This window comes from Notolepis coatsorum (genome assembly GCF_963971535.1).
Source record: "Notolepis coatsorum genome assembly, chromosome: 17".
NCBI classification, from domain to species: Eukaryota; Metazoa; Chordata; class Actinopteri; order Aulopiformes; family Paralepididae; genus Notolepis; species Notolepis coatsorum.
In genome coordinates this window covers 68344606-68370579 of record NC_140181.1, presented here as the reverse complement: position 1 = coordinate 68370579, position 25974 = coordinate 68344606, and the positions used below count along the sequence as shown (strand labels likewise).

At 46.9% G+C, this 25974-nt stretch overlaps 1 protein-coding gene across 2 annotated transcripts in view; it reads left to right on the top strand.

The window, feature by feature from the left end:
* LOC311244433 (differentially expressed in FDCP 6 homolog) overlaps positions 1-25974 on the top strand; it is a 45266-nt gene that overhangs the window by 4058 nt on the left and 15234 nt on the right. Inside the window, exons 2-9 of one of the 2 annotated variants that reach the window (XM_084333933.1) lie at positions 572-712; positions 1278-1463; positions 3760-3990; positions 4085-4231; positions 5074-5182; positions 6228-6526; positions 6861-7027; positions 16788-16986. In XM_084333933.1, coding sequence (XP_084190059.1) covers positions 572-712; positions 1278-1463; positions 3760-3990; positions 4085-4231; positions 5074-5182; positions 6228-6526; positions 6861-7027; positions 16788-16986 — 1479 coding nt within the window. Of the gene's footprint in view, positions 1-571; positions 713-1277; positions 1464-3759; positions 3991-4084; positions 4232-5058; positions 5183-6227; positions 6527-6860; positions 7028-16787; positions 16987-25974 lie in introns of both variants that reach the window. The other variant, XM_084333932.1, reaches the window with a different exon arrangement.

Below are 25974 nucleotides of genomic sequence, written 5' to 3'. Positions count from 1 at the left end.
GATCTATAATTATTTAGGTTACTTTTATCCCCTATTATTACATTTTTAGTTATTACATTATTAGTTTATGTACAGTTTATGTACAGTCAGTATCTTGCTGGATATATTCGTTTATGTACAGTCAGGATCTTGCTGGATATATTAGTTTATGTACAGTCAGTATCTCACTGGATATATTAGTTTATGTACAGTCAGTATGTCGCTGGATGTATTAGTTTATGTACATAGTTAGTATCTCGCTGGATGTATTAGTTTAAGTACAATCAGTATTTCGCTTGATGTATTAATTTATATACAGTCTAATAAGAACAGTTGGTTCTATATTTTACTCCTATATTTTCATTTTAGTATACTGACAGAATTCTCAAAATAACTATTCTTCCTAGGAAAATAAAACATTAGTTATTCAGCCTTTCAGTTCCCTAATGACGTAGATTAATTAAAAGTATTTCTCAATTTTATTTTTTATTTTTTCAGTTCTTTATATATTCACTTAACACTGTGCCACACTGCCACCACCTTCAATGCTTTACACTTTCCTGTTTCAGACATGCGGTTTGTATTTTTACAGGTGCTGTCCCATAACCTGTGCACAGTCCTGTGTATCCCTCATGACCCTGTGGCTTTAGAAGAGCACTTCAGGGACGATGATGACGGGCCAGTCTCCAGCCAAGGCTACATGCCTTACCTCAACAAATATATCCTGGATAAGGTAATATAGCTTCAAACATATTTTCACTTGTTAGCCTTTAAAGGGAAACACCCGATGACTTCACAATTTAACTTAATACTTAGCTCTCTAGTTTTTGGGAGAGAGTTCTTCATGTGCACCAATATAACGTCTTTAGACCGTAAACATGTATGAATTCTTTGTTAAGTTTGCCTTTAACAGTGTCTGACCTAGTTTTTGCTTCCACGTGTGTGTGTGTGTGTGTGTGTGTGTGTGTGTGTGTGTGTGTCTGTCTGTGTGTGTGTGTGTGTGTGTGTGTGTGTGTGTGTGTGTGTGTGAGAGTGAGTGAGTGAGTGAGTGAGTGAGTGAGTGAGTGAGTGAGTGAGTGAGTGAGTGAGTGAGTGAGTGAGTGAGTGAGTGAGTGAGTGAGTGAGTGAGTGAGTGAGAGAGAGTTTTGTAAAGCACTTTGGAACAAACCTGTCTTGTATTTAAAGTGCTATATACTGTAAATAAAGTCCATTTGAGTTGACACACATTACGTATCCATCAACATTTTGTTCCAACTGCAAAAAATATAAAATCAACACCGTCAGTGTTGTATTCACAGGTTAAAGAGGGCTGTTTTCAGAAAGAAGACGTAGATGAGCTGTGCTGGACTCTTACGACAAAGAAAAACTACCGTCCAGACAGGAGCAGCCTGACGGTACTGCCGGGGAAGGATGCTTTCCGTCTCTGGTGTCTCTTCAACTTTCTGTCTGAGGACAAGTACCCCTTGATTATGGACCCTGATGAGGTAGGCTCCTAGGATACTGGCCCTCACCTATAGTACCTTACAGTGGTTTATAAACAGGGTTGCGTATCAGGTATATAGCCTGAGGCAGTGTTTCCCCTTTATGGAGCACCATGATGTTTTCGTGCTGCAGCACAGTGGGTTTGTTTCATAGCTTGCAATGTCTTCTGGTTTCCTGTAGTGTGTTTTTCACAACCGCGCAGAGGTGCCAGGTGTTCTGACACGTGGCATAGTGAAGTGGATTCCCAAGCTGTTTCGGTTCTGCTCTGATCAGAACCTGTTTGCTGCTTCTTTCTGCGTTGTGATTTAAACCTTAAAGCTGGGATCACTTCTCTTCAACTGACTGAGCAGGCCGAAAGGCAGAAGGAATTAGGAGGAAAATAGTATAACAGTTGTTTAATCAAAGTTTAAGAGTGTATACAAATTACATTAAGAAGATGCTATGGTTGTTAATCAAAGACACTATGCCGTCTTGATAACAACCAGACTAATATTACAGTATAAAGAATGATAATTGATAAATTGTTGCTGGTCTTTGTGTTGTCTTGGCTGACAAAACAAAGCAGTCTGTTTTCCCTCCAAAAAGTCCTTTGTCTTCTGCTGCCTGCTTCCTTGGTGTTGATGGTGGGTGAGATGGTAGGTGAGGTCCTGTCCTGTGTGGGTTTGGTTTGGTTCCGAGTCCTTTGGTTGTTCCTGAGTTCCTCTCCCACCATCACACACCCATTCTTATAGCCCAAGGCCGTGTCTCGGAGTTGATGACATCATCACATTAATTGCTCCAATCACAAGCCAGCTAAGCTTGTATTTGAAAAATAGGGGTTTGGCTTATAGGCCAAACCCTCTTCACAGTTACTGCAAAAAGACTTTGTCCTTACAGTCAACAATATAAACATTGCATCATTTTCATTTCCTTATATCTTTTACTTAAACACATTACTTGACTTGTTAGTACTTTGATGTACCTCAAGATATATTGATTACCTAAACACAGATATATTTCTCAGAACATATATCTAACAAATCTAATCATTTAGCTTAATAGAATACATTTCAATACATAGAACAATCAATTAATCATCTTGAACATAAATGAAAATAGCACAGACACATTAACTAATTGTAGACATTTATGACCAAACCTAATTATATTTTAACTTACTTTAATGACTTAATTCAAGATTCAAATTACTATTTTAACAATATACCAGGAAATAGTTAGCTTGTTTGGAGATCTTCTGGGTGTGTGTGTGTGTGTGTGTGTGTGTGTGTGTGTGAATGTGTGTGAGTGTGTGTGTGTGTGTCTCTGTGTGTGTGAGTGTGTGTGTGTGGATGTGTATTCGAAAATGTGTGTGTGTGAGTATGTGTGTGTGTCTGTCTGTATGTGTGTGTGTGTGTGTGACAGGAAACTCCAGCTAGATAACATGTCTACGTGACCTTTTGTCTTTGGTTTTGATCTACCCCCTAAAGGGAAGTAGTCTTACCCCAGCTGCCACTATGCCATTGTCACCCCAGGAGGGCATTTGCACAATCAGTCTATGTAACCACACACACACAACTCTATGAATTATTGTTTTGAGGCCCAAATATTTCTACACATTAGTTAATCATGATATATATGTTTTGGATTTTACAACAATAGGCGACAGCTACCACATACGGCAGCGATTGAGAAAATCAATGGAGAATGTGCATCAAAAGTGAAATCTCCATATCTAAATTACATTTGTGATTGACAATCTTTGTTGTGATACTTTTATGAGCATAAACATTTATGTCATCAACATTTGGTTGAAAACAAAATAGGCCACCACAAATGTGACCAAAATATGTAATTGTATATTGATTTGCCATGAAGGTAAACATTGTGTATTATTTCAGTTAACAAACGTTGCCATCTTATTTATATTGAAACATATTTTTAAATAAATTGTATCGTACATTTTGCTCTGGTAATCCACTGGAAATCCACCCCTCTGGTGGGATCAAGATAATCCATTTTTTTTGGGATCAAACTCATCCCAATCCTGTGGTGTTGGTTTGAACTACCAGTTTTGAAGATTTGATCCAGATTAAAGCTTGGATTTCATTTCCTGATCTGATCGGATATAAAAGTGATCCTAATCCTGTTTTTTGGTTTTCAACTACCCAAAATACAAATCTGATCCAATCAGCTAGGGATTAAACGTTTTGAACGTCTGGGCCCAAGAGATTTCAAAGTCAAAGGCAATGGGTTCCCCTTGTTCTTAGCTGTATGTCTTCATTCCTGTGCTCAAGACCGTTGGTTATTCTTTGTGTTAAGGTGGAGTACTTGCTGAAGAAGATGTGCATGGTCATGAGTATTGAACTCAACTGTGTCGAATTAGAGGACTTCATCTCACAAAATGCTACAGTCCAGCAGAATGGCTTCACTGTCTGGGCTTTTCTGGAGATGATGAACTCTGGGAGGATGACGAGAGGCACCGATAAGGATATAATCAGCATGGCCGTAGAGGAAGTATACAGGGAGATAGTTGGTGACGTCCTCAAAGAGGTAAGAATCCTTACAAAGTGGTGCCAATCGATTAGCTTTTCTCATAGACTCGTTTCATGTTGAGGATTGTATGTGTTGACTGGGGTCTCTCCAGGGATATCTGTGGAAAAAAGGCCAGCTGAGGAGAAACTGGAAGGAACGTTGGTTCACCCTGCGGCCCAGCAACCTGTCCTTCTACACCGGAGAAGACCGCAAAGACTGCCAGGGCAACATAGCTCTCGACGGGAACTGCTGTGTGGAGGTACAGTCACGAAAGCTACTGAGAGAGAGGCCACTAGCTCATCCTGTACAGAACACAGTGTACAGAACAGTGTACAGTGACAAGAACTGCTCCCCCAAGCTGTTGAAATCAGAACGTCATCCCAGTTGCTTAGTTAAAAAACAGAGAAAGAAAAAATAGCGAGTGAAATGCAAATCAGTTGAAATCACTAATGGGAGGGGGGGGGGGGGGGGTCATTATATATCTTGAGTATGGTTTAGAATAGTACAGTATATGGGACAAAAGGTTGCCATGATTTCTACTAAAAGAAAAGGTTTGTCAGAGCGGATTTTCTTTACTTATGTTTTTAATAACCCATTGAAACCGGGAAACACATTTGTGTGTATATGCAGGCTATAATGCATTTTTAGCGGGCGTTTTAGAACTTAATGGGATAATTAATAATCAAATTAGTACTAATGAATAAACCCTTGTGAAAATTAAGCACTCAGTAGGATGTTGATTACTTGGCCACTTTTGTTTAATAATCATGATTTCACACTGGACCAGGGCACTGAGAAGAAACATCTGGTCTGAATACGTTTTTACCAATAAGGTTTTTTTTTGTCCGAAAGATTAGAGTTTTGAAAAGTGCCATTCGTGAAAGGGGCATTCATTTCTATCATAACAAATAGCATTTGCTTGTTACTGTGTATATTACATCTTGATATATACAAGGCATTCAATAATGATAGAGGAATGTTACATATTTATAGTGAAAATAAGTAAGACGTGTCCGGCCCATGGGGACATTAACGTGTGTTGTCGGGCCTTACAAATTAATTTGATTTGATTTGATTTGATTTAAGTCCTGTCTTGGACAGGTGGTGCCAGACCGAGATGGGAAGAGATGCATGTTCTGTCTGAAAACCCTCTCGAAGACTTATGAGATGAGTGCCTCTGACACCAAACAGAGACAGGAATGGACTGCAGGTCAGTGGGGTCACTTTTCACTCTCTGGTGATCAATCACAAGTTGAACATTCACATTGATTTTGATTATCCTGTATGTCAGATGTGTATCTCATATTATCTCATAAGAATCTATCTTTGTTGTTGTTGTTGTTGTTGTTGTTGTTGTTGTTGTTGTTGTTGTTGTTGTTGTTGTTGTTGTTGTTGCTGTTGTTAAATATTTAAACTAAGCCATGGACCATATTCAAACAGCGGCCATTTTGCTCTTATAATAATAATAATAATAATAATAATTTCTTAAATTTATATAGCATCTTTCAGGAAACCCAAGACGCTTAACAGAGTTAGGGGGGGGGACTAAGGGGGAGGAGATCAGAGGAACAATTAGGTAAAAAGAGGGAAGTCAGGCAGAGTCATCGATACATTTGGTGAAGAGGTGAGATTTGAGTTGAGATTTGAATGAGTCCAGGGATGTAGCATTGCGGATGTTTGGAGGGAGGGAGTTTCAGAGGGTGGGTGCGGCAACAGAGAAGGCTCTGGGACCGACAGTACACAGGTTGGTGGTAGGGATGGAGAGGAGACCGGAATCAGAGGACCGCAGCCTCCGGGGTGGGATGTAGGGATGGAGGAGGTCAGGGAGTGAAGGCATTTGTAGGTGATGAGGAGGATCTTAAAGTTGATGCAGGACTTGACTGGAAGCCATATGTCACAATGTGTTAGATATCATTAACACACCCTTCCTGCTCTATTATATTTGCACATATAAAACTGTAAGCATATTTTTTGCACAATTGCACAGCTCTGTTATATATTCTACTGATATCGTCTGTTAATGTTGATGCACCAAATTACCAAGAAAAATTCCTTGTATGTGCAAGCTTACTTGGCAATAAAGACTTTTCTGATTCTGATTCCGATTGTGATGTCATGCTCAGGTTGGGAGTTCCCAGGTGGGAACAGGGTAGAAAGAAATCCCAGCCTGAGCATGACACAAGAGCAAAATTGCCACCCTGTGAATACGGTCAATGGGACATTACTCAACCATCCCCTCCCTCGCCCATCCACAGCCATTCAGACGGCCATCAGGCTCCATGTGGAAGGGAAGATGTCGCTTCACAAGGACCTGAAGGTGAAGCGACGCGAGCAGCGGGAGCAGCGGGACAAGAGGCAGAAGGCCAAGGAGGAGGAGCTACAGAGGCTGCGCGCCTTGCAGGAGGAGCGGGAGCGTAAGCTGGCAGAGCTGGAGCTTCTGAGGGAGGCGCAGAAACAGGCCCAGGCCCTGCTGGAGCAGGACGAGCAGAGGAGACGCCAGCAGCACGAGCAGCTCCAGCGGGTCCTGGAGATCCAGCTCCATGAGGCTGAGGAGGTGAGGGATGATGGGGGAGGGTGGGTGGGTGGGTTGTGGTTTCCTGTTGGAAGAGAGGAGGTGCTCTGGCTGGTGAGAGGGGTGAAGGATGGTGAGAGAAGTGGGTGGGTGTAAATGAGGAGAGGAAGTGAGGAGGCAAAGGAGAGGGGGGGGGGCAGAGGGGAGGAGGTGAGAGGATTGTGGTTAGTAAAATGTTAAAGTAGGCATAATTCCATTGTAGTATTTACAGAGAATAAAGGTGCAAATTATAGCAAGATGAGCTCACGTTTTGTAGACGAGAGGTGGGTGAGATGGTGTTCTGATACATTCTACCGTTTCCACTGTGTGTTTCAAGGCACGGGTCAACATGCAGGCAGAGATGGTTCTGAAGGTGGAGGAGACTGAGAGGCAGAGGAAGAGGATCCAAGAGCTGGAGGAGATGCAGAAGAGTCTGGAGGAGGCTCTACAACAGGAGATCAAAGCCAGGCTGGATGAGGAGACCTTCCGCTACACTCAGGCTGGGTAGGGCGTGTTCCAACACATGTCCCATAATAGACTAGGCAGAATTTCAGAAAATGTGCTTGTATAAAGTGCTGAAGGCATTTCGTGTTTATTTTTGGTACACAACATTTCTAGGGATATTAAGGGGTGCTGAATCCAAATTTGCTGTATACCAAGCTCAAAAATGTCAAATAAGGCCTCAAAATTGAGAAATCCAACATAGCCGCCAGCACCAGGCCCTCTCTCCACAAAAACAGGTGCTAAACCCAAATCTTTTATTCTACTGACATGAAACTTTGCACAGAACATCTGCACCTATGGAGGAAGAAAGTAGGAATATAGCTGGGGTGCAACCATGAGTAACAGGGTGTTTTTGACTGTCCAACTGTAATCTTTGTATAGGCGAGGATAAAAAAAAAAACATTTCTTCAGTGTTTGCAGGAATACTACAGCAATTTGGTAATAACTGTACAATGTTGGACACCAACATTAGAATCCCCCAAGTCTTAGCTTTCTTCAGGTACCAAGTTTATGCAAGTAGCTCTTATAAATCTGGATATATAAGCATTTTAATGTAAGCATGCTCTTTTAGGCGAATTTTCAAAAAATAAATGGTGGGGCTTAATGAGTTAAGTGTGACTACACAAGGTACAAACCTGAATTAAATGTGCTTTTGTAAGTTTTCTTACATACATCAACAAGGACGTAGTCACACCGGAGATTCAAGAATCCATACTTGGCGCAGAACACCTTGGATAGGCACAACTGAACATGTTTGTGGGCAGGTAATTATAAGATTTATTCTTCTTCCTGCTCCTTTTGTCCATGGAATGGCTATTTATGATTTTTTAATGAAGAAACTATGATTGTATTATTCCATGTGGCAAATAAAAACTCTGAACTGAACTGAACTGAACGTATGTGTGAACCTCCAGATAGTGACCAGCACCTGAACCTGAAATCACCAATTCGAAAGAACAAAGCCAAGACATTTGCCTCTTTATATGAAGTTGTGCAACTTAAGAACAAGCAAAACACCATCAAAGTGGACAGGCAGATTCTACAAAGGCTCATCACAGCTTACAGAGCAGGTCGTAAGGTAGACCTTGACAATATCCTCCAGCATGAGCTCATGCCCATCCCGCCATCTCTGGCCACAACTAACGGGAGTCTACATTCCACCAACAAGTCTGTGTTCGCAAATATACTGACGAAACAAGTTAAAACCCCTGCAGATCTTACCCTTCAGGGACCCAGCTGCCTGGTCATTGATGGCCAAGCTCTGGTAATGGCACTCGGAAAGCCACCTGACACTACAACATATGGTGACTATGCCAACAAGTTCACTGACACTGTGTTGAAGATGGGAGCAAAATACCAGAGGGTAGATGTCGTCTTTGACAGATACCATGACCAATCCATCAAAACAGGCACAAGGGTGAAACGCAAACAGCGCCACAGACCAGTACGTTGTGAAATCAAAAACAAGTCTGTTCCACTTCCTGCCGATTGGTCGAGCTTCATGGCCCTTGAAGACAACAAATCAGATATCGCTCAACTACTCTCAAACCACCTGATAGAACACAGCCCGGATGATGAACCTGTGGTTGTAGTATCAGGGAGGTTTACTGAAGCGACAACTGTCAAGTCAACAGATCCAGATCTTGAAGTCTCCTCTCTGAGTGCTGACCATGAGGAAGCTGATACACATCTGATTCTCTCATCCAGGCTCCAGTGGAAACAATCGTTGTGTCAGCGTGTGACACAGATGTGCTGCTTCTACTCTTGGCTCACTATGACAGAATCCGATGTACGCATCTCTACATGAATGCTGGGACATCGAAGGATCCAAAATATTTTCCAGTACATGACATTAGAAAGCTACTATCTGATGATCAACTGGACACAATCCTTGCCTTCCATGCCCTCACCGGATGTGACAGTGTGTCCCAGTTCAGTGGTCACGGAAAGAAAACAGCCTGGCAGGTGTTCGAGCACCATCACACTGATCTTGCTGGCCTAGGGAAGGGCCCTTTCACAGAAGATCTTGTGACATCAACAGAGAGATTCATCTGCAAGATCTATGGTGCGCCTGAGGTGGATACGTGCAACAAAGCAAGAGTCAAGTTATTCTGCAAAGGCCGTCCACAAGAGACTCTGCCACCAACCTCAGATGCAGTGAAGTTCCACATCATGCGCTCACACTATCAAGCAAGCATCTGGAACCAAGCTCACCTGCCACACCCTGATCTTCCTCCTGTTGATGAAATGGGGTGTATACACAAGGAAGGACAGCTAGTGCCATGGCTACTCTCTCTGCCACCCATGCCTAAAGCATGCAGGCAGTTCACTTCATGTGGGTGTACCAGGGCATGTGAGCGGCACGGGGAGCGGAGCGGGCGGTTTTGAAGGCGCGCACCTCAGCATACAACGCCAGGCTTGTGACAGGCAACATGAATGACCACAAGGTGGCGAGATACAATGTTAGGAGGATAGTAATAGAAGCAAAAAGGCGCTACAGGGATAAAATTGAACTTCAATATGAACAGGCTGACTCTAGAGCTATGTGGCAGGGCCTCAGAACGATGACAGATTACAAAGGCACCTCCCTCAAACTGAACAGTGACATCCAACTGGCAAATGATCTCAATACCTTCTATGCGAGGTTTGAGGCTGGGAATAACAGCACCAGCCTACAAACCACTGCAATGGAGGGGGGGGGGAGGGGCACTGCTGATGGAGACTCAGTGTTCAGGATAACAGAACATGAGGTGAGGAGGACGTTTAAGAAAGTGAATATCAGGAAGGCAGCAGGACCGGACGGTATCCCCGGGCGCGTCCTAAAAGTCTGTGCCGATCAACTGGCCCCGGTATTCACTGACATATTTAACCTGTCCTTAGAACAGGCTGTCATCCCCACCTGTCTGAAGAAGTCCACCACTATCCCTGTACCCAAAAAATCCAAGCCTGCTTGCCTCAACGACTACCGCCCTGTAGCTCTCACCTCCATAGCCATGAAGTGCTTTGAGAAGCTAGTGAAGGGCTACATCTGTTCCTCCCTCCCCATCAACCTGGATCCCCTGCAATTTGCATACCGCCCCAACAGGTCCACGGAGGACGCCATAGCCCATGTGCTGCACACAGCAGCATCACACCTGGACAAGAGGCAGGGGAACTATGTGAGAATGCTATTCATCGACTACAGCTCAGCATTCAATACCATAGTCCCCTCCAAACTCATAGCCAAGCTCAGGGACCTGGGCTTGAACTATGACCTCTGCCAGTGGGTCTTGGACTTCCTGATGGGCAGACCCCAGGTGGTGAGAGCAGGCAACTGCACCTCCTCATCCATCACTCTCAACATAGGGCCCCCCCAGGGCTGTGTCCTGAGTCCCCTCCTCCACTCCCTGTACACACATGACTGTGTGGCACAGCGGAACAACAACACAATCATCAAATTTGCTGACCACACAGTAGTGGTGGGCCTGAACTCTGCAAACGACGAGAGGGCCTACCTGGAAGAGGTTAAGGTTATAGCGGGATGGTGTCAAGAGAACAGCCTCTCCCTGAACGTCAGCAAAACAAAGGAGATGATTGTGGACTTTAGGAGGTCGGGGTCAGGGACTACAGCCCCCTCAGCATCGACGGGGCACCGGTTGAGAGAGTGAACAGTTTTAAGTACCTCGGAGTCCACATATCCGAGGACTTGACATGGACCACACACATTGACAGTGTTATCAAGAAGGCACGACAACGCCTCTACTTCCTTAGGCGCTTAAGGAAGTTCAAGGTGAGTCAGAAGATTCTCAAGAACTTCTACTCATGCACAATAGAGAACATTCTGACTGGCAATATCACCTCCTGGTTTTGGAATAGCACTGCACAAGACCGTAGCAGACTACAGAGAGTGGCCCGTTCAGCCGAATGCACAATTGAAGGTGGGCTTCCCACTCTCCAAGACATTTACAACAAGCGGTGCATGGGCAAGGCTAAGAGAATAATCAAAGACTCCAGCCACTCAAACAACTGCCTCTTTGAACTGCTGCGGTCTGGCAAGCGATACCGGAGTCTCATGGCAAGCACAGAGAGACTCAGAAGGAGCTTCTATCCCCAGGCCATCAGGATTCTCAATGAATGAACAATGAACAATAAGCAAACCATCAACACACCCACAGCGCACACCGCACATACACTCACTTAAATAAACAACACACTGTACCACCCACTTTACCACTTTAGACACACTTTACACTTTAGACACACTTTACAAACAGGAAATTGCACATCATTCTCATTCCTTATTGCACCTCACCACTACAAGGTGGCACCACAAGCTAAGCTATACCTCACCATTTTTGTACCAGCTGTACATACTGTATATATAGATACACTGAACAATTTTGTTGTTTACACTTGTTTACGTACTTGACTTCTTGACTTTCTATTTTATACTTATTTTATACTATCTTGTTATTATCTAGCACACTCTCAGGAGCAACACAGAAAGAAACATTTCATGCAAAGTATTCTGTATTCTGTATGACAACTAATAAAGAAACTTGAACATTCACTTATATTGATATGGTAAAATAATCTTTTTATTTTATTATATTATAATCTATTCTATTCTATTCAGGAAAAGTGGCATTGGATGAATCATGCAACTGCAAGACACCTGCGACACCTGCCTGAATACGATTGATGACTGACAATAAATTACTGTACCTAAGCTACTGTACGCATATTAAGGACTATCTAATTTGCATAAATGGCATGTTGATTAATCTGGGATCATCCTGCTTTTCTTTCTTAGTTGGTTGATGAGTTATGCATCAATAACGACCACCGTTTCTGCTATAAATATGAGTTTCAAGCAACATTTTCACAACTGATCTAAAATCAGGATATGATTTTAAATTCCTCATGTATGCAAACATATAAAAACACATTTCATTGATGTTTCTACCTTGTTTATAGTAAAAAAGATATGCACTTAAATAGATTTCAGCCTGGCGCTGGCGGCCATGTTGGATTTTTCAATTTTGAGGCCTTATTTGACATTTTTGAGCTTGGTATACAGCAGATTTGGATTCAGCACCCCTTAATACCCCTAGAAATGTTGTGTACCAAAAATAAACACGAAATGCCTTCAGGGTTATGATTTTCTGAAAATTGACCCTGTCTATAAATAGACTACTCCGCCCACTGACACACGCTCACAAGCGTAAGCTAATCAAGGACGCTAAATGGAAGAGAGGTCACGACCGTCAAATTCTGTTATGAAATTTGGTTATGAAATTTGGTTATGACATATAAGCAGTAAAACACTATATTACCTATTCAATTTGGCACCACAATACCTGTTAAGGTTTCTTTGTGCATGTGTTATACCCCCAATGGGTGCCTCAGCTTCAAATCTATTGGCATAGCAGGTTATAAATTATAGGTTAGCACTATATTTGGAGGAATAGCTTGAGTATCATGTTTGTCAATCAATATATGTTTCATGCTTGAGCGCAAAGGTTGTGTTGCGTTATGTTCCTGAGGAAGTTGAGTTGTTAACAGAGGAAGTAGTAGAGAGCTGCAACCAGTCAGATCAGTTGTCTGTGTGTCTCAGTCTTGCCAGTAGAATAATCTCTGAAATGATAACACACAAAATCTGCAAACAACTTTCAAGGTTTTTTCAAGATTTTCTTCTAACCTCTTAAGCCCTAGCCACCTTTTCAGAAAATGTGCCTAAAAGTACATACCCAAGTAAATGGAAGATTGCTCCACTTCTACAAGTCCATTTGCATGTTCTATGGACCTCAGGGAATGTATTCACAGTGGCAGAAATATTGTGTCTGTTACTAGGCTTGAGTAAATTGTAATAAACCAAAAGGAGAATATCAATTATTATCTATTTTCTTTAAAAAAGAATTACATTGAATAACACCATGCTAACATTGACCAGACGTGAGAAATTGCCACTGAGCTCATTCAGCACCTTCTTGAGGTCAGGTGTACAAGAAATCTAAGCAAATTAATAAAGGGCAGATGATTTACAGGTTTTTTTGTAGATACAGTATTGAATTTTTCCGGATCCGGACACATGCAATTTTAAATATGAATATAGAATATAGAATATAGAATATCAGGCCTATAAATTACCTTCTTTCGTGTATCATCAGATGGCCAACTCCGTGTCCTGCAGCCACGCCCTCGTCTCTGGTCCTACGTCGAAAAGACCAGCTTCTGAGGGCGGGCTGTAGAGGGGGCAGCTGGTGATTATATGCTCGGCAGTCTGTTCAGGCTTGCCACACTCACATGCCGCACTGTCCGTGAGGCCCCACTTCTTCATGGAAGACTTTAAGCGCCCGACTCCAGTGCGTAGACGGTTCAGCGAGGTCCATAGATGGCATGGCAAATCGTCTCCTTTTACACCACCTCCTCGGTCCTGGATGTATCGCTGGATACGGGAGGGCCCAGCCGACTCCCATGATCGTTTCCAGGATGCTGCCAGCCAGGCGTCTCTGGACAAGTCCTCAGCTATAGACTGTAGCATTTCTTGTGCTGCCTTGTTGTAGGGATGGCAAGAGTTTAGCCTGCCTGGTGGTGCCGGTGTTGTTGTGGCTTTGTGCAGGATGTGCCAGTCGTACTTCTGGGATTTTCTTGCCAGGGTGAGGGTAGCCGCATCACGTCGGAGACTGGCTGGGGCGATTCCAGCTAGGACTGGCAGGTAGGACACAGGGGTGGGTTTCAGGCAACCAGTTACTGTCCGGAGGGCGCTGTTGATGACAGTATCTACCTTGTTGACGTGGGGACTTATGCTCCAGACAGGGGCGCAGTATTCTGCTACGGGCAGGACCAGGGCTTGCGTGGATATGTGCAGGGTCTGGGGGGAAGCTCCCCAAGTAGAACCCGCTAGGCGGCGTATGACCGAGACCCTTGTTGTGGTTTTGGCCTTCACTTCATCTAGGTGTTGCTTGTAGGAGAGTGTCCGATCCAAGTGTACGCCGAGGTACTTGGGGACTTGCTGGAACTCCAGGCGGTGGTTGCCCACATGCACATCCAGTTGCCTCCTTGCTTCCCGATTAAAGAGGTGGTAAGCTGCAGACACTGTTTTGCCCATGCTGAGCTGAAGATGCCACTTCTGGAGGTAGTTTGCCAGAATGTCCATATCTTGATTGAGGCCATCTTCCATCGCCTTCCATGTTGGGCATCGAAGCATGATGGCCAAGTCGTCCGCATAGCCATACTTAGTAGATGTTGTTAATGGCAGGTCATGAATGTAGATGTTAAACAACATTGGAGAAAGGACGGAGCCTTGCGGGACACCGTTCTTCAGCCTTCTGGCCAAGTCATACATCTATGGATCGGGCCATCCTCCTTCCAATGGCAGAGTTCAATCTGGATTTAGTACCACCAGGCACTGTACTATAAGTACAGTTACTCCCCCATTTCTCATCAGTATGAGACGCAGTTTTTTTCTAGACGTTCACAGAAAGGTAAAGAAACAAAGATTGATTGATTGAACATTTTATTAACAGATTGCAGAATGGGTACAATGCAGTAGAGCTCAATACACACAATTGTTAACACTTTCCGTGCCAGCAGGGGGTGCCAGAAATAGGCGCTTGAGTGCCAACGCTGTAGTCAATGGAGGGCGATCATATTTTGCGAACGCATAAACTATATCTTAAATTATGGCTATGTGTCTAATACGCCCGTCGCTTATCAATGACTTGTTTGCAGTCAACATTGTCGAAAACGGATTGTTTTTTAATCGGTTCATTTCCGTTTTATACTATTTTGAAAAACGCTAGTTTTTTTTTAACTTTCAGAAAAATACATATTTTGCAGGAATCACGCTTTACTGGAATACACAAAACACGTTGTAATTTTTCTGCCTATTTATGAATCATTTTCAAATAAATGCTAGATTATTGATAGTATATGTGTACTTATGCACGCTATAGAAGCGGGCTGAAAAATCTATTATCTTATTTCCTGATCAGCACACACACACTCACAGCCACACACACACATATGGGGCATGCTGATATATAGGTGAAAATAGCTCTGATTATCCCAAGACTGGTAAAATAGATTCCTTACCTCAGATCAGATGTTCTCCAAAAAGATTATTCCAATTCCTGATCACCATTCCAAATATCGATCGCGCTTATTGATCCAACGCTGGGTGGTCGAAAGACATATTCCACGCTGTTCTGATGGTGGGCAATGAATGGGATCGGCTCGGATTACATGCCTGACAAGTAAAATGTGGAATCCGGACTCTTTTTTTCCCATCCATTTCATTCAGTCCAATCCAATGGGGTGCAATACCATCCGGAGAGACGATAGGGGGCGGTATTTTCCCTGTTCGAGCTCAGACAGATCCCCACTGGTAACGTGAGGCTAGATTGATGAAAAATGTATGGAAATCAATAAGAAAAAAAATAACGATTAAAAACGAGATTTCTCGTCGGTTGGCACTCAACGCATGGCATAGACTAACGAGATTTCTCGTGGCTGGTACTCAAAGTGTTAAGGGGATGCAGACCAGAGAAAGACTTTTGTCTTGTTTACATCAGGGTCCCCCATTTTCAATTCATCATAACAGGTAAACATCATTACATCATTAAATCATTGGTAAACAAATGTAGTGCTGAAAATATACACTTTGACTGCTGTTTTGATAGGGTTAGGATCTTTACTCTTGGCTACATTTGAAAAAACCCTGCAACATTAATACGGAGGGTTTTGATCTATTTATGACGTGAAATTGATCTCGGCCCGGTAGCCTACAGGGCCCGTCGGGCTTAAGGGTAGTACTACACTGCACCTCTCTCTATCATTCCAACATACTCTTTTGGAATGGGTTCCGCCCATAGAGCTGTTGGTGCAGGACATGGATACATGCCAGTGTATTGTTAATGTTAGCGTAACATTAACAGCTAGCATCCACCACCAGGAACATGAAGCTATCCTAAAGCTAGAGGCGCGTAAACAACCATACTTCTACAAGGCAGGGCCTGCAGGTGGTAGCATCCACCACCAAACACACACAAGGAGGGGAGGGCTGAGCTTTACTTCTTGTTAATCCGTTATCCGGCGAGAGAGAGTGGAAGCTGATTGAGAGAGACAAATGGATCAGGATACTCCATTGTTGTAGTTCTTCAAAATTGAGTGTCAAAAACGTGTCATCATGACATATAGCTCTACCAAATTAGCACCTTCCACTGCTGATATTTCTGAGCAGATATTAATTGGTAGTTGAGAGAATGAATCAGTTATTCCTCAATCTAGTAAATTAGTTTAATGTTGCTTTGTCATTCAAAAAAGTTCAATATTGAATACAATATAAAATTTTTTTCCACCAAATTGTTCAATAAACGACTGAAAATCTCTACAGCTTTACTCTCATTGAGATGCAAGGTTATATGAATATGCTAATTGGCAACAAGCATCCATTGATATTTACCAGGAACTCCAAGTCGGCAGGTTAATATTATATCAAGACATGTCAATACCTACTCAGTGTTCTACGCTGAAGCTAAAGGTGTCAAGTTACCACATATTGGACCATGACAGGTTTGACCTATTAGTGACATCACAAATGCAACTCTGGGAAGTACAGAGAAACTCTCCCTCTCAAGAGGAAGAAGGTGAAAAAGACACTAATAACATTCTGTATAGTCAAAGTTAACCATGCCTTGATGATAAACACATTGTAATTGGTAACTAAAAACAATAGACTTTCACTTGACACCCTTTTCCACCTTCCCTGTATGACCAGGTTGCTGGGGGAGGAGGAGGAGAAGATGAGGACCCTGATGGCCCTCCAGGAGGAACAGGAGGAGTACATCCTGAAGACCCAGCGGGAGAAGCAGGAGCTGAGGCAGGAGATGGAGAACAAGTCGCGGGACCTGGAGGAGGCTCAGAAGCAGCTGGAGGAGGTCCGTGCCAACCGGCACCGGGTGGACCAGGACGTAGTGGTGGGAGACTACACAACACACTGCCGTTCCACCAGGACCCTTTTCTATTCACATTTATTCTATTCATTAAATTTATATTCAGATTCAGATTATTTTATTGTCACAGCTTTTTTAAATGTACATACATTCAGAAAAACATGAGATGCTTGTTTTTCCCAGCTCCTCAACTGTAGTAGATTTGTAAACATAAAACACAACGTCTATCTATACAAACTATACAATATACGATTATGTTACAAGGTAAAAAAAAAAGAAAAAAGAAAGTGCTTAAAACATGCTTTTGTGTGTTCTCAGGTCTATGCTCATGCTCATATACAGTTCAAACTGGGTCACAAGGGGAGCGCTGGGTGGAGCACTGGGGGAGCGCTGGGTCACAAGGGGAGTGCTGAGTTGCAAGGGGAGTGCTGGGTCACAAGGGGAACGCTGGGTCACAAGGGGAGCGCTGGGTGGAGCACTGGGGGAGCGCTGGGTCACAAGGGGAGTGCTGAGTCGCAAGGGGAGCACTGGGTCACAAGGGGAGCACTGGGGGGAGTGCTGGGTCACAAGGGGAGTGCTGAGTCGCAAGGGGAGCACTGGGTCACAAGGGGAGCGCTGGGTGGAGCACTGGGGGAGCGCTGGGTCACAAGGGGAGTGCTGAGTCGCAAGGGGAGCACTGGGTCACAAGGGGAGCACTGGGGGGAGTGCTGGGTCACAAGGGGAGTGCTGAGTTGCAAGGGGAGTGCTGGGTCGCAAGGGGAGCGCTGGGTGGAGCGCTGGGTCACAAGGGGAGTGCTGGGTCACAAGGGGAGTGCTGGGTCACAAGGGGAGCGCTGGGTCACAAGGGGAGCGCTGGGTCACAAGGGGAGCGCTGGGTGGAGTGCTGGGGGGAGCACTGGGTCGCAAGGGGAGCGCTGGGTGGAGCACTGGGGGGAGCGCTGGGTCACAAGGGGAGTGCTGAGTCGCAAGGGGAGCGCTGGGTCACAAGGGGAGCGCTGGGGGGAGTGCTGGGTCACAAGGGGAGTGCTGGGTCACAAGGGGAGCGCTGGGTGGAGCGCTGGGGGGAGTGCTGGGTCACAAGGGGAGCGCTGGGGGGAGCTCTGGGTCACAAGGGGAGTGCTGAGTTGCAAGGGGAGTGCTGGGTCACAAGGGGAGCGCTGGGTGGAGCGCTGGGGGGAGTGCTGGGTCACAAGGGGAGCGCTGGGGGAGCTCTGGGTCACAAGGGGAGTGCTGAGTTGCAAGGGGAGTGCTGGGTCGCAAGGGGAGCGCTGGGTGGAGCGCTGGGGGGAGCGCTGGGTCACAAGGGGAGTGCTGAGTTGCAAGGGGAGTGCTGGGTCACAAGGGGAGCGCTGGGTCACAAGGGGAACGCTGGGTCACAAGGGGAGCGCTGGGTGGAGTGCTGGGGGGAGCACTGGGTCGCAAGGGGAGCGCTGGGTGGAGCGCTGGGGGGAGCGCTGGGTCACAAGGGGAGTGCTGAGTCGCAAGGGGAGCGCTGGGTCACAAGGGGAGCGCTGGGTGGAGCGCTGGGGGGAGTGCTGGGTCACAAGGGGAGCGCTGGGTGGAGTGCTGGGTCACAAGGGGAGTACTGGGTCACAAGGGGAGTGCTGGGTCACAAGGGGAGCGCTGGGGGGAGCGCTGGATCACAAGGGGAGCGCTGGGGGGAGCACTGGATCACAAGGGGAGCACTGGGTCACAAGGGGAGTGCTGGGTCGCAAGGGGAGCGCTGGGTCACAAGGGGAGCGCTGGGTCACAAGGGGAGTGCTGGGTCGCAAGGGGAGCGCTGGGTCGCAAGGGGAGTGCTGGGTCGCAAGGGGAGCACTGGGTCACAAGGGGAGCACTGGGGGGAGCGCTGGGTCACAAGGGGAGTGCTGGGTCGCAAGGGGAGTGCTGGGTCACAAGGGGAGTGCTGGGTCACAAGGGGAGTGCTGGGTCGCAAGGGGAGTGCTGGGGGGAGTGCTGGGTCACAAGATTGTAACATGTTCCTGAAATTACGAGGGGGATCCAAAATGGCCCCAGTATAGGATTCCACAACAACACAGCACTAAACACACATGTATGAGAGGTGGACATGTCTCCACACAATGCCACATATCTCTACTTGTATACCTACTGTATGACAGCTACATTGATTAACAGTAGATTTAAACAGCACCGTCCTCGACTAAAGAAACTAATAGTCACAGGATTTAGCTGACTAATGGAATAGTTGATTTAATTGACTAATTTGTAAAGCTATGTTTCCAACCTTATTGGACATATTCACATTCATATTGCTGTTCCTGGAACAGGGTGGAGAGGAATCCCAACCTGAGCATAAGAGCAAAATGGCCACCGTGTGAATACGGTCCATTGTCCCTCTGCTGATGGATGCTGTCATGCAAAAGGATCTCTCTAGTGCTTATTAATAACTATACAGCCTACTTGTGAATAGAGTTGTGCTTATCAGTGGCAATGGCTCAGGAAATAGAGTGGTAGAGAGTTATATAAATGCTGTTAATTTTCCAGTAATGAGTAGTGATGATCAATAACTAATTTTGAGATTTTGAGACGGTACCCATACTTTAAGTATAATTTCTGGGTAATTTTTACACCCCTACTTATAAACAATATCCATTCACTGGCAGTCACAGTGTGGATACACATGGTGGTTGATGTATCTGTGGAGGTACAAGCACGCACATGCCACCACTGACCATATTCACATGGTGGCATTTTGCTCTTATGTCAAGCTCAGGTTGGGATTTCTTGGTGGAAAGGAATCCCAACCTGAGCATGACATAAGAGCAAAATTCCCGCCATGTGAATATGGTCTATATCAATGAGGACCCATAGAAAGCATTGAACCAGATCCATAGGATCGACTTTTATTACGCTCAGCAGAATTTGCTTTTGTGATAAATAGTTCAGAAACTACATTTGATTATTAGCATCATGATACCGGTATATGTTTGACGCTTTTGGGCCCTGTCATATTTTTATATTCACATTTTATAAAAGTTTAGTTTCAGTATATTTTCAGACAGTGTTTTAGTTTAGTTAATATGTTTCATAAATATTCAGTTGATGCAGTTAAAAATTTTCATTGGCTATGCCTGTAAAGTGTCTTGTAGTCATACCATAGTTATATGAGTATAGCGAGCGCTCTGCACTCTAGTGGAACTATCCCTTCATCAATCTAATACTGAATAATTTTTCTCAACATGTACACACCCATCCGCCTGGCCACGCCCACATCCGCTCCTCTACATAAGCGGGGTTGTGGCCATACTAACAGCTCCTTCCCAAGTCTTTCACCACAGAAGGCGAAGACCACGGGGTCCTCAGTGAGTCAGTGCAGAGAGCTCGCTATACTCATATAACTATGGTTATAGGATAACCGTATGTTATATTATCGTATAGCTTACGCTCTGCACTCTAGTGGAACACAGGAGCTGAGCAGAGCGGAAGCTCGACAAATGTACCCGCTGAGGCCCCCCACAACCATCAGAACCGGGGAGGACCCGAGCCCCCGGACCCCCCTAGAGGGGGACGGGAGGGAATCGGATCTGACTGTGCGAAGAGGGTTTAGCACCTCAACGCACAGGGTGAGCAGATCCTGGGACTTACCTTCACACAGAAGGACCCGCGACCACTCAGGCGCGCATCCCACATGCCACTAGGGAACGAACGAGAAGAAGAAAAAAAACTGTTACAGCCCCTAACATCACAGGGTCAAAGGTCAAGAACCCAACCCTGTGGCAAGGCCATAGCAGCGGAGCGCGGAGGAGGACCCAGCCCCAGGAACAGCCTGAGGGCCAGGACCCCCCGGAAAGGGGGCCTGGTGAGGCCAACGATGCCGTAGCATCGAGACCCCACCAGACGGTCACTAGTGACACCACCCCCCACATCGTCAGCGTATCGGACAGGGCCCAATCCAAGAGCAGGCCCTTCCCCCCTACAGCACGCCGCCCTGAAGCACTCCACAGAGGCTACACCCCCACAACACTGTGGGGCCAGTCGGCGCACCGGGGAGACAACCCCCAAGAGGTTGATCCCTCAATCCCGGCAACAGGCCAAGAGCATAACTTGACCTGTGCCCGGAGCACTGCGGACTAGACAGGCGCCTAAGGGGTCTACTGTGAAACAGCACCCCGGGGGAAGGGGCGTTCGGTATGCTGTGCACCATGTCGCAGCCTCCACAAAACCGACCCCCTAGAGAGGTCGAGGTCCAAGAGAAGGCTGACACAATTAACAGACGTCATGAAAAGTGCGGGGGCAGGAAGACGGGGTCAAGCCCGGCCTAAACCCGAGAGTCGACTCTGCTACCAACACACCGGGGAATCAACCACCCCCCTATGTTTAGTTTAACAGGAGGCGGTTGTTCCTTTAACCCCCCCAAGAAAAAAACTCCGAAACACAACTGCGCGTATACACCGGCTATACAGGCAGTACAAGTATTTCAGTTTTCAAGAAGGGGTTAACCCAGGCCAACAGGTAGACGAGAACGAGTCCGGACCTGGGCCCGGCCGACCGGGACTTACACAGGGATGCCAGAGGGGTACAATAGAACCTCCTCGACAGCCCCCTCCCAGCCCTGCCGAGCAGGGGAAGGGAGGTGCGAAAAAGAATGGAGAAGGACCAGGCCCCTTAGCACAGCGCAAGGTACAACACAATATGGACCAAGCAACTGCGAAGGATAAATCGTAGTGACATACCCACGACACACACCTCCATAACATCAATCCCCGCGACGCCCGGGCCAACCCGGCATTTTCCCCCCGAAAAAGCACAAAGTCCTTCAGGGCACCAGAATAACAGATCTGCGCCCCGGCGGACAACGGGTTAACTGACCTGGTCCGGCACGACCAGGACCAGTCCTGTGTCCTAGTCACGCTGCCATCCCCAGTCCTAAGAGGGGGGTAGGTACGCGTGTTGATCTAAAACATTACAGAGGGCGCCACCAAGACGGTCAGAACACGAACGCACCGTGCCCGGTGGCCCACCCCATGGGCGTGAGACCCCTCTGCCAATGCTTTGATCTACGCCGTCATCTCCCCCCAGAGATGAGCGAGAGTTCGTCGAGACTAACCTAGTACACTGACGCTCGGAAGAGATAAAATCTCCATCTCAGTCGCTCGTACAACATTGAGCCACGTGACCAAAAGCTCAACACATATGCAATAGAGAGCAGAGCAGAAAACAAGTTTCCAACGCACCGCATAACTCAATCTTGACAATGACAGTGGTCCACAACATGGAGCCTGAAAAAAAACTCACGGAAGTCTCATGACCAATAGAAACGCGCCCAGTGACGTATTCTATGGCCGGGGAAATTCCGTGACCCACCTGCCCAAATATGGCGTGGGACCAGGGAACTCCCCCCCCCCTCTCCCCACCCTGTGACGCGCTGACCCGACAGCGTGACAGGAAGACCGAAGAACAGGAGGTCCAACCCCCTGGCCAATCAGTAAAAAGGGGGGAGGGGTTTATCAGTTCACCCCCTCATGACCCCATACCCCGGATACGATGAAAATAACAAGCAGCGCATGATACCAGTTATCTAGCATGCTACATGAAAAAGCGTATATCCTCTAGGATAAGCTCAACCATTGCACGCCAGCCACAGACGATAAACTCGTTTGTGAAAAAAACAGGTTTTTATACAAGGCTTTAGGCTCATGTGAGAACACATCACCCGTGTTTTCATACTTCACCAAGTAAAGAGAAAACACAGACGTTTTAAAGAGAGGGTCAAAAGACCTCGGTACAAGCTACATATGTGATTTACTTATGCAGGCTAACACTCTAACCTAGTTGTGGACTCGATGCCATGTTTCCCAAATGTAACAGAATACACACAACCCCCTCAGATAAAAAAGGTAAAGTTCACTCTTACTACTGCAAGAAGAACACCGTCTTTTTCATGATGAGGGAAGACAAGTATTTCGACCGAGTGCTAGCCAGAGGCCTTGCTAAGCACACATGATAGCGACCAGAACACAATTTTCAAGAAAACTGTCATACTCCCTAAGCAAACACACAACCCCACAGCTAGGTGAGGGTTATACATCGTATCCCCAATGTATAGTGCATAAACACACATTTTGTAACAAAAACCAGTCCCTCACCAGGAGGGACTTTTTTATTTAATAACAAAATCATATGTTGGGGGGGGGGGGGGGGGGGGGATAAACAGGGGAGTCACTAGCGGTGCCTGCCACATGCAGAGCGCTGCTTTCCCCCACGGGGAGCCGGCCCGGAGGAACGGTTCTGGGGAGCCTGGTCACGACGATCCCTACCGTTACCTCTGGGCGTGGGGCGGCTGGCTGCAGCGGACGAGGCACTCCCTCCACTCCTGGCCTTCTTCGCCGAAGGTTCAGCAGCGGCGGCGGTGGTGGCGAAGGCAATGGTCGCGGTCCTCTGCCGGCGTTGCTTCTTCCGGACATCACCGGTGGCATAAGGTCGGGGGAAATGGGGTTGGAGCACGGAGCGCTCCTCCTCCATCTCCCTGCAGGCTGCCGTCATCTGTTGCATGGCCGACCCGAATAGCCCAGCATCGGAGAGGGGGGCCGTGAGCAGCGAAATCCTCCTCTGTTCCGGCACCCGCGCCTGCTCCAGCCAAAGATGGCGCTGGGAGAGAGTGGCCAGGGCGCGCTCCTTCCCGGCGGCTATCGCCTGCAGCTGGGTTAGGTGCAGGATGGCTCCAGCTGCCTGGGCGTGAAGGTATCGTTGATGGTCATCCAATACCGACCCACCCGCCATCAGCCCCGACATGTAGCGCGCTAGCTGCACGATGTTGGAGGTCGCAGCTAGGCTCTGAGTCGCGGCGATGTACACCTGGTCACTCCAATTAGCCAACTGCCTAGCCGATTTCACTTGGGGAACCGGCTTTCTTAACGGCTCCCACACCATTTCGGGACAAAGTATGGATGCCATTGGGCTATCAAGTCGAGGCACCCCGTCCTTTAGCCCCTGGACCAAACCCACCACCCGCGTGACTGGCACGTAGGCGGGGGTAAGGCCAACAATGCGGGAGATTACCTGTCCCTGCGTCACGTAGGCCTCCATTGCTGGGAAGAATGGGCAGACAACGCCCGTCTCTCTCACAGGACGACGTTGCCAGAGATGACCTATCATGTCATCAGGAACAGGTGCTGGCAGTGGCTGCGGCAATGCCACGCCATTAGCGGCTGCGGCGGCCGCCATGAGCTCGGGGAACAAGGCAAGCAACTCCCCTTGCGTACTTCCCTCCACGTCACTCGCGTCCCTCACGTACGGGAGGCTGCCTCGGGCGCCAACATCCAACACGGCAGATAGCTGGGCGCAACACTCCCTGCCACTCCCCGAGGGGGAGAGTGATATGTCTCTACTGGGGCTTCGAACAAGAGAGCTCTCGCCCCCTCCATGTAATCCTCAGTCTCCATCGGAAATGGAGACGAAGCAAGAGAACTCTCGTCCGGCTCCAGTGCAACACCAAAGCCAGGTTGTTCGCCCCTGCTGCTTGCCGCCTTACGACGAGAGCGAGCCGAGGCGAAGAGTTTGCGACGCAAATCCCCTGCCACCAGAGGAGCTGTCGGCCTATCGGCCGACTGTCCACTGGCGGGGGAACCAAGGCCGGAACCAGGCCATCTCACAGGAGATGGAGGCTCAACGGCCCCTCGGCGAGACAAACTCACCACCAGGCGCCGCCCAGGCGTATCCGGCTGCTACGACCGCGGAGCCAGAGACAGCCCACGACGCACGGAAGACGCGGCGATGGTGAAGCGCTGGTGAACGGTAACGTTGCGAGCGTCTAAACCCTCCGAAGGTGCAAACATTATCTCTTAGTTTCTCGTAAAATTGCGAGAGAGAGAAAAACAAAGATACAATGTCAACGTAGCTCCTTTCCAACAACTATTTCGGCACTAAACTCGTGTATACAGTCACTTTTACGGTGGTGAAAATAGGGAAGGAGCTGTTAGTATGGCCACGACCCCGCTTATGTAGAGGAGCGGATGTGGGTGTGGCCAGGCGGATGGGTGTGTACATGTGGAGAAAAATTATTCAGTATTAGATTGATAAAGGGATAGTTCCACTAGAGTGCAGAGCGTAAGCTATACGATAATATACAGGGCTGTACACTGCGACGAGATGATCGCGAATTGCCCCTTTAATTGGCCGTTGCGATTGGTAAATATTATCTGGGGGCGGGCTTGCGAGTAGTGCTTTCAAGCCTTGCATTCGCATTTCACTCCTAAATTATCCAAGGCGTGTGATGACGCGATGACGTCACTCACGCGAGCTGAGCAGTGAGCACTCAGCAGGTATGATCAGCGGGAACAATCGACTGAGCACTCACTCTGATAGACTGGCTGACTGTCTGATTTAGCTATGAAGAAAAGTAAAGTTAGTATTGCTTCATATTTTCGACGCGTTCGACCTCCTATAGTGAGCCGAACTGAACTGAACTGAACTCAGACACACGGAGAGAGCTGCGGCGTCTGCTGCTCCTCCTCCCTCCCGCACCCGTGGCTGTTGTAAACACTAGTCTCTAGTGGGACACTGGGACCTCGTGAGCCTGCCAGCCGGCTAGCAAATGCTCCAGCAAGTCTAGTAGTGCATGATAGCTCGCGTTAGCTCACTGTTCAAAACGAAACGTCCCATTAAACTAAATAGCTACAGATAGCTCCTGATATCAATGTCTTATAACACTGAGTCGATGCGTAGTCGAGCTGAGGGCACGCTGAATATAGTCAATAGGGTCCAGCTGCAGCGCCGGAGAATCCTGGCCGTAGCTGGAGGCTACAGTATAGGGTCCAGCTGCAGCTCCGGAGAATCCTGGCCGTAGCTGGAGGCTACTCGAGTACACACAGACAGTGGAGCTGGTTGCATATAGCGAGCATTTTGACTTGTTGCGTGGTGGCGATGTCTCGCAGATAATACAACTACAAGTATGATTATATAATATATATATTTTATTAAAAAATAATTATATAAAATAAAACTTTTTTAAATCAAAAACAATCGATATAAATAATGGTAAAATTGTTATTA